The sequence below is a fragment of the Sardina pilchardus genome, chromosome 4 (assembly GCF_963854185.1).
Source record: "Sardina pilchardus chromosome 4, fSarPil1.1, whole genome shotgun sequence".
Lineage (NCBI taxonomy): Eukaryota > Metazoa > Chordata > Actinopteri > Clupeiformes > Clupeidae > Sardina > Sardina pilchardus.
The window spans coordinates 18,018,679-18,028,312 of record NC_084997.1 but is presented as its reverse complement, the minus strand read 5'-3'; the positions used below and the strand labels follow the sequence as shown (position 1 = coordinate 18,028,312).

The window sequence follows — 9,634 nt, the reverse complement described above, 5'->3', positions numbered from 1 at the left end:
CGATTGGATTAATCATTTCGCACTACAAACATGATCTCTTTTGCTATTCTTTATCCCGATGAAGCAGCACCCATTGTGATAAGTGCCAAACTTGTTCTGTATACTACTGTGATTTACAAGTGGCTAAACAGTTTGAAATGTTTCCAAAGCCTCCAAAATAGAATGTGGAGTAGAATAGCCTACCTTAGACCACAGTGCAAAATATCAAAGTAACCACTTGTAAATTGTGAATGCAGAATCTTTCTACCTTGGAATCCACGAGAACACAATTTGAATTGTGTCTGCAAAGATTCCAGGGTCTGGTTTACAACCGGGCTAGAATCTCGCTCTTATTTACATCAAAAAGAGACACACAACGCTGATTTACTAGTGTCAGGTGAGACTGTAAAAAATAATCTGCAGCTCTAAAGGAATTTTAATATCGATATTTTTTCCAGTTGATGTGGGGAACTTTTCTGTCCTTGCATGTAGAGTCAAGAGTCAAATAGGGTTTTATGGAACTCTTCAAAGAATACTGTCAAACATGCTGGCATTTAAATAAAGCATATCAATTGCCCATATTGCACAACAGAATGTTTACTATTAAAGTCAAAGGGTACCTTTAAAAAACCTTTTGAATTCCCCTATCCCTCGGGCTGTCTCTGAAATCTCCCAGTCACCAGATAGCAAATGGTGATGTTATCTTTCTTTTTATTTATACCAAACACAGCTTTGAATATCAGCCAGCTTCTGGACATGCTAAGACTCTCCTCACTCAATGCAAAATTTAATGATGGCATTTGTGGAACATGACTATCTGCAGTCTGCCCAACCAAAACAAGGCAAGACAGTTTAATTTGCTTCTCCATTTCTTACACAAGACAACTCAATGTGCTTTCCGCTGTCTGAAAATCTTTGTAGCTGATGGTTCCAGATAGACTGCATTTTATTGTCTTTGTACTTGTACTCCGCACAATGACAGTAAAGTTGAATCTAATCAAGTGAGTTAGTTGTGATTGTGAGGATAGGTTTCATTTGATCAATATTTCCTTTGGTGCAAACTCATTTAATTTGTTGTTGAGAGAAGTTCAAGACCTGAGAGGGGAATTCATTAACTTCTCAACTGTTGAGAATTGCACAGATGTATTGATTATGTTTCTGCTGAAATTGTTATAGAATATTGCATAGTTCAAATTCCCTGCATTCTCTTTTAAGGAGTTTATCCGTTGGATTTTGATTCCTTGGTGTTCTCTGTTTTCCAGTGACTGTTTCGAATTTTGACGAGGCTATGTCATCCATAGTATATACCATTTTGAATTCAGATGATCCAGTAAATCATGTCCTGGGCCTGATAGTTGATGTCGGTGAAAGTTGCATAAAAGACCACATAGTGTGAACTTTGATAATTTACTTTCCTATCCTCATAAATCTGCTCTGAGTGACTGGGGACATAGACACATTAAAGAACACACAGAAATGATCAGATAGGGCCTATTGACGTACTGACAAATAACTGACAAGAGCTTAACTTAGCTCTCCGATAAAAACTTCAGCCGACCAATAGTCAGTAATAAAATCTAAGGGGAATACTTAATGAGGGCATATACTGTAGGTATTCTAATGATGAAAAATCACCAAATTATGACTGTTTACAAAGAAAACCTGCTTTGAATAATTTGACTATTCCTCCTCCTTTGTTATTGATTCTGCTTGTACTCATTAAAATCTAAATTTGGAGGAAGCCTACGAAATGAGTGAAATGCCAACGGTTTGCTTGGTCCAACCATATTTCCGTTAACAGCAGAAAAACAAGACCTTGAACACATTAAAAAAAAGAGGGAGCCTGAGAAGTATTAGCGTTTCCTCCTGAGAACAGAGAGGTTTTGGTGATAAAAGCCAGGTGGCAGCTGAAGCGTGCAGTCAGGTGTTCCCCCTGAACGGGCACCCTCGCCGGAACCCACGGGGCTGGGGGCCATTAAGACTTCCAAAAATGTGGGCATCCCTGCTGGGAGCGCGCTTGGAAGTGATTGTGGTCCGCGACGGCTCCCTTCCTTTCCCTGTCATGGGAACGAAAGCCGACACAACTCCCACTGGCCTTTAGGGAATGCGAGCTATATGGAAACACCACAATTTGTTACAGTTAACATTTTTTTGCCCACATTTTTGTTCTCTCTCCCCCTCTGTCTCTCTCTTTCTCTCTCTCTCTATCTCTCTCTCTCTCTGTCTCTCAAGTTCTTATGTATTTGCCTATCGCACTTTCTTCTGCCGCGGTTTTCTCAGGAGGTTTGGGTCACTGACTTCTAATGGTGCAAATGTCTCAGTGAAGCACATGCCTTGTTGAATTCCCAGATAAGGCTGCCTGCTTTCTCTGCTGACTTTTCATTCGATTGTAATCTATCCAGAGCCCAGGGCCTGAGAGAGCGAGAGCGCCAGGTACATTTGTGCTGAATTCCTGCAGGTAGCTGACCTATAACCTATCTCTATGGATCACACCTGCAGCGCTTTGTCATGGAGACGATGTGGCCTCCGAGTGAGATGATATGATACACGCCAATCTAATCTACCTTCCACCGCTTTTTATTCAATCCATGTTTGCCCTCAACCATTAAACAGCCAAACCCAACTAGATAACCAGCCACTGTGGAGTTGGGCGAAAACTTCCCCTCCCCCACAGGTGTGTGTGTGAGTGTGTGTGTGTGTGTGTGTGTGTGTATGTGAACATGATGGGGGTGGAGGAGGGAATTACTGCATCAGGCCCTGCAGTAGAGGGGATGTTGGATGGGGGGGAGAGGGGGGTGTTTGTGTGAATGGTAATTAGCTGGGCAGGCCTCATTGGCAACACTTCAACAGGGTTCTCACAGTGGCCAGAGTGGCTGTTAGACTCCACCTATGAACCAATCACAGCTCCACAGTCAGGAAGTGACTCCTCAGCCTTTTGAAGTAGCTCCCTTGGCTGGAGGGGTGAGGCTCTGGCCTGTGGCTAAAGTCACTTCAGTCCCCAGCGTCGATGCCATGACAAGCTTGCGTCCACTTTCCCTCTGATTTAAGACTCGCTCTTACCTGTGTGGAGATAAGGTCTTTTCATTGATCACTTCTTTCTTCAAGTCCCCTGAGGTAAGAGTTTTTTTTTAAAAAAAGGATTCCAAAATGAAGAAATACATGTTCCAGTTTAAAATGACTCACAGAGAGCATAATTGCTTGGCATTAGGGAATTCAAACTTGTTTAAGGGTAAGCTTATCAAAACTCAATTTCTGGTATGTATATTTTGGCAGACACTCTGACAAGAATGTGGCAAGGTTTTATGAAGTATTATTAACCAGGCTTCTGATGATAAGACATGCTTTCAAACATATAATAATTGTTCGGTTGAAAGGCATTTGAAGAGGAATGCATGATTGTGAAACTTGAAGGAATTGTGTGTATGTATGTGTGTGTGTGTGAGGAGGATGACAGTGTTGGTTATTGAGGTGCTAATAAGGACAGAGGAAGTGCTGCAATACACACTCCCATTCAGTTCACCTCAGCAGTTCAAAGGTGTTACTAACACCCAGTTTCTCACATATAGTCGTCCAGCAAAAATACAAGTCTGTCCTGTCAAAAGAGCTTTCATTTATAGGAAGCATGCATTTCAATTGAACAATTAACTATGACATCCTGTCACATCCAAAACATTGTTTGGAGTTTTGGAATCAGTTAAATATTTACAAGAAGTGAAATAACAAACTGCTTTTCTTTCTACCTATCAACCCACGAGGCAAAGATTGAGGGAAGAGCCATGGACAGTTGCAAGGCCTAAAGATAGCGAGAGCCAACATGTGTCAGCTTGCCCAAACATATGTTATCCACCGCTGAGTTCATGCTGGACTTCAGGAAACCCTTAGCGACAAAGCTAATCCTTGTTCATGTCAAGTGTTTGCTTTAGATCAGCGTCTAAAACAAAACATGTCACCTCTGTGGAATGGATGGCTCGGTCTTAGGTGCTGCGTGAGGGAGATAAGGCGTGTATGCTCGGACCACCCCATGGCGTGCGCTTATCCAGGGGTCAGTGTCAGGGTAGGCTTGTGTTGACCACTGCAAAAACAGATCAATAATGTTGTCTCTCTCTCTCTCTCTCTCTCTCTCTCTCTTGCTCTCTCTCTCTCCCTCCCCAATATTTTAATGGCCCTAGCTGGTTTGGTTGCATTTGATGTTTGATTGCCTTTTAGTCCACTAAGAGTATCATGAGAATTCTAGAACCTGTTCCTATGGCAGGTGTGAGGGGACACTAGACATTACTATTGTTAACTGTTATTGCTAACTAGAAACCTGTATCCAGTCTTACTCATTAACTCAGGACACCATCTGGGCTGTGTCTCCCCAGAGCCCTCAAAATACCACAAATAGGTGTCAAAAGGTCAAGAAGCATTTAAAGGCAGTAAAGATACAGCATTAGTGTTCAGGTAGACATTTGACTTTAGAGATCCCTATTAAGTGAATGTTTGCAGGGTCATATGGCATACTTTAATTTCTTTATATATTTTCAGCCTAGCGCCTTGATGATGTTATACTTCTCTAGTCATACTGCAAGAAAACATCATATAGCAACCAATAAATCTAGAATCATGATGGTGCTGATATTTTAAAATGGAACAGGTCACTGAATACTTGTGAAGACATGATATGATGCATTGCATTGAATAAAACCATGTCACATCGTGGGATGTCCTGCAAGGAGCCTTCAGATTCCCCAGCTTTCAGAGATGTTGTTTTGGTAGCATTCAGACAATGGATCACAGTATTTGCATTTGCCGGTGGACCGTCTTTGCGCTGCCAAGTGAACAGAGCACACAATTTGTTGAACTCATATCAGTTTCATATCAGCACATGAGCTGTTTGAAATGAAAGATCCTGTGAGGTTACTGATGGAATAGAACAGCATGCTTTGGAGGTGTTTATTAATGATGATAACCACCACCAGCACCTACCAGCATCCCATGAATAAACTCCTGCCTTGGTCGCGAGAGTTCCTCACCAATTTCACCTTCGATTTTTACCTCTCATGGCAGTAGAGGCAACACTGTAGCGCCAGAGCAGCCGACGCATCTCTCCATCTCTCTTAATCCGCTCCCGCTCACCCAGCCGTCCACCCACAAAGCAAGTCATCTGACCTGATAGCAAGGGTCAGTGTTCATTACCTGAATAGGCTCGCCAGCCATTCACCAGCCTCCTGGCTAATCTCTCCCTTCTCTTCTACACGTCTCTCTCTCTCGTTCTGACCCTGAGGATCAGGCCTCCGCGGTGTGGGGCCATATTTACTGGTCACTGAATACTTTTAAAGACACGTAACAAAGAGCCGAGGACTCCTCCTCTGACCCTAACCCTTCAATTATCAGTCTCTTCCTCTCATGTTCCATTTCATGGTTCAGCAGCTGAAAGTGCATCAGTGTGGTTTCCTCAGCTCCAGTGGTAGACAGGAGTGGGAAAGCAAATGCTGGGTTGTTTTGTTTGTCAGGCATTAACCTGTTGAACTCGTGTTTTGCAGGGGCCTTGGCTGACCCAGTAGAGTTAAAGATGGTGCTCCTCACAGCTCTCTGCCTGATCTCCGTTCTCCAGCTGCTCGCAGCTTTGGTTTCTTGCGACCATATCAATTTCTACAATGTCCGGCCCCCCGTGGATGGTAAGAGCAGAATTTACCAAAGCACGTTTCTTATGTAGCCCTAGCTCTATGACAAACATGTTATTTTGAATATTGTGTGATGCTGATACATGCAAGCTGTAGTACAGTTGTTTCCTGTGTATTAGCCTCATTGTGTATAAGCCACGGGACAGTGTTTTATGCAAGTTAAAAGAAACAAAACCATATTATTACCATATTAACTGCTCCCATGTACTTATCTCATAGCTGAAGAATTTTTGCAAAATCAATGTATAAGTCACGGCTATTAGTTGGGAAATTACGGCATTGAAGTCATATGTAGACCATTATTTAAGATTGTGTCTAAATGTTTGCAGCAACTCCATTCCCAAAGAGCTTCAAGTGTTTCACATGTGAGCAGGCATCTGACAACTACAACTGTAATCGCTGGGCCGAGGACAAGTGGTGTCCACAAAGTGAGTACTTCTTTATGTCATTTGCACACACATACTATACCTAGCCTAAAAATGCACACAAATGCTTACGTTTACAGCAAACATTTCTGTACACTTACACACTTCAGTTTGAGCAGACTTATTTAATTTCATCAAATGCACAGATCATTTATGTCTTAATGCACCCATTAGAATGCCACACTATTTTTTTTTAAATCATAGATGACATTGATCTTCTTGAAATGCTTTCCTCATTTCCTCTCTAATTCTAATTGCCCTGCAGACACACAGTACTGTATGACGGTTCACCACTTCAGCCATTACGGGAAGACCAAGTTCGTGACGAAGAGGTGTGCGGCGCGCGAGGAGTGTCACATGTCAGGGTGCCGCCACCACAGGGACACGGGCCACACGGTAGGTCCCCCTGATGCGTAGCCCAGGATAGCCACAAGAGACATATTACAGTATGTTTGATCATATGCTAATTTGACAAAGGCTGACAAAGTGTGAAAGGCTCGTTCACACCATGAATGAACTATAAACAAATATTGCTCTCATTAATATGAATGATGATGTTTACACATAAGCTATAACTTTAAGAGTGTTTTTCAGAGCAATAAAAAGCTAACAGCCAATCAGAACCCATCGCATTTTAGCCATTACATTCATTAACACAAGGAGAGACTTTGCTTATCGTTGGTCAGTGTGTACACTTTTATCGTTATGGTTATAGCTATCACTCTTGGGGTGAATAGCCCTTTAGAGTTTCAAATTGGTGTTGGGCAATCACTGGAATTCTATGAATCACCTTAACCAAACCGAACCCCAGTCCCTACCGTAACCATAGATGGTTGCTAACAGAGTGTCAACAGACCTGCATAGGAGACTGTATACAATTGCACAGTCATTTTACAGTTTGGCTACTCAGGTATAGAATACTCTCTTGCTCTTGTTTAAGAAGCCTCGTGGTCTCTCTTTCCAGGAGTGTATTTCCTGTTGTGAGGGGATGGTCTGTAACGTGGAGGTGCCCACCAACCGCACGAATGCCGTGTTCGCCATGCGGCTCCAGGTGCCCAGCTCTGCCGTGCCCGCCCCCAGAGTGGCCTGGACGACCCTGCTCTTGATCGCCCCCGTCCTGATCAGAGTGCTTCCTCTGTGACACCAGCACACACACACACACACACACACACACACCAGAAGTTAAACCCTCAGCAACAGAGAGGGCGGTTCCACCCAAAGATGTGTAGGTGTCAGCAGACCAGGTCTCTGGTCAGAGGACTAGGCATCCTGGTCGACTCGAGTCGGTTCCCCCAGGATGGTGGACGACCTGGGTTGTCACATTGCTGCATCCACAAGCCTGAAAGACTGAATGACCTGCACACGTGTGTGCACATGCTTGGTTCCCATGAGCACGGACATCTCTAGTCACAGGAGATTGTGTATGCTGGTCTGAGAAGGAGCGAATGTACATGTACACACATTGTGGACCAACAACGACCAAGGACAACAAGGATTGAACCCCTGGACTTGGGTTGAGATGAGCTCCTTCTGTTGCACTAGTGGTATGAAAGGACCAATCAGCTGGCTGCATGCCTGCAAAGGACCAATCAGCTGGCTGCAGTGTAATCCCGAAGAGGAACCTCTAAGGTGCTGACTCAACTCATTCTTTATGACGGGATGCTCTTACGTCGGGAACGTGTGAACTTGTTGACTTTGAGTCCAGGAACACTCAGCTTGAGCAGTATGAGGGGACAGCATTTGCATGGCAACTGTTGAACTTTGAAGATCGCCTCCATCCACGGCACTATTTTTGTTATTCCTGAGGAACAACTCGAGCACTACTAAGAGTGTTATGGCCATTACACTATGAGAGCGTATTGGAGACAGCGGCGAGATCATCTGCTTATCTGTTAGGCAGTTTGGCATGTCATCTCTTTTGCAATCAGTAATGAAGACATTTTTAAAAATGCAATTATTGATGTCAAGATGGCCTTTCACTATAATCAAATTAAAAGGCTGATATCAAATCTGGAGGACACATAGTGGGTATTCTTGTCAAATCAGCATTTAATTCAAGAACAATTTATGAACCTGTGACATTTCCACTGCACTCCTTTTGATGCCACCCACATTGTTAAAAGGCATTACAGACAGGAAATTAAGACAATTTCACACTTAAGCATGAGTCTGGTGAAATAAGGCCAAAGTAATAGGTCTCCTTGTGTAAGCGCCAGCATAAGAACCATGTGATGGAAAGACATGACATAATAAAACCTTTCAGTTCAGTGTCTCCTCTGTGTACGTCTCCATCTTCACTCTGTGATCTTTTACTACCCTTAAACAAATTAATGCTTTGTTCCATACTATGGAGTGAGTAAAAGTTGTCTAAAATCTTTAGTTATAGACAGGAACAGATGTTAAAATGAATTTGCTTTTGGCTGGGGATTTTCCAATGGCCATTGGCCATTGGCCAAACTTGCACAGTCACATGCAAGTTCTCATATTCAACAACCTACCTCAAGCAGAGGGCACAACCACCACCATACCAGAACTTAACCATACTTAACAACAACAACAACAACAACAACAAAGATGCACTCACGACTGTTTTAGGGTTGTTAAATGAACACCTTCCTTCATCAGTGTTTCCTTGAATTAGGTCTCCACGCTGCAAAAAATGAAATCTTACCAAGTGTAATTATCTTATATTGAGATCTATTTGGTAAGTGTGAAAATACATTTTCAATTACATTTTGACTTGATTTAAGAAAACCTTTACTTATTTTAGGGAGCCTTATCAAGACAAATTTACTTACTGGATTGGCAGATAAATTTGCTTGTTTTCAGGAAGAATTGACTTACAATAAGTCAATAAGTTTTCTTAAATTAAGTCAAATTATTTCACAAGAAAAGCACTTTTTAACTTGATATATAACTTGGTTAGATTTGATTAGACAAGGAGTTTTTTGCAGTGCAGAGAGCTCAACGGTGGTCTCATTCCTCACTCTCATCTGATTGGCTGGAAACATGTCAGTCCCAGCTGATACTGCAGTGTGCTGACAGAGACCTGTAAAACAAGCTCTGTATGGTAAGCATGTTGAAACCCCAGCAGGCCAAATGATCCCCTTCAGAGTTTGAAAAACATGTTTAATAGAATGTCTACAGGAAGTAGTGGTAATGGTCGTAAAATAAAAATCTATCAGAGATCTCTCGTTGAGTCTCAACAGGATCTCACTGAGCATTGAGCCCCGCCGTTGTGGTTAGTAGTCTCTTTGCAAGGGCTTACAGAAAGTGAGAAAGACAACAAGCCTGAGCGGCTCCCAAAACAAAGGAAATCTGCTGTGTTTTCTTTGCGATAGTGGTCTAGCTTGCACACACTCTCTCCAGGAGAAGCACCTCACTGCTGGGCGTGTTTTTTGCGGATGCCTGACATTGTTGGGAGTCTGCTCCTTTCCACCACTTCCCCTGCCTGACTAAATGACTGTTGTTTGTTATGACACGGCTGCAGCTCAACTCTGCTATGTTTTCCTGAGGGCCCCTCTGGAGCTCAGGCATGTCTCCTGAGATGCCTGCCTAAAAAGAGCC

At 42.9% G+C, this 9,634-nt stretch overlaps 1 protein-coding gene across 1 annotated transcript; it reads left to right on the top strand.

Annotated features, from left to right (window-relative positions):
- Positions 1-2,980: 2,980 nt before the first annotated feature.
- On the top strand, positions 2,981-8,286 carry lypd6b (LY6/PLAUR domain containing 6B). Its single transcript, XM_062533445.1, has 5 exons — positions 2,981-3,093; positions 5,502-5,636; positions 5,972-6,070; positions 6,333-6,463; positions 7,032-8,286. Exons 2-5 carry the CDS (start codon positions 5,531-5,533, stop codon positions 7,206-7,208), a joined length of 513 nt encoding a protein of 170 aa, XP_062389429.1. The 5' UTR covers positions 2,981-3,093; positions 5,502-5,530; the 3' UTR covers positions 7,209-8,286.
- The last annotated feature ends 1,348 nt before the right edge of the window (positions 8,287-9,634 follow it).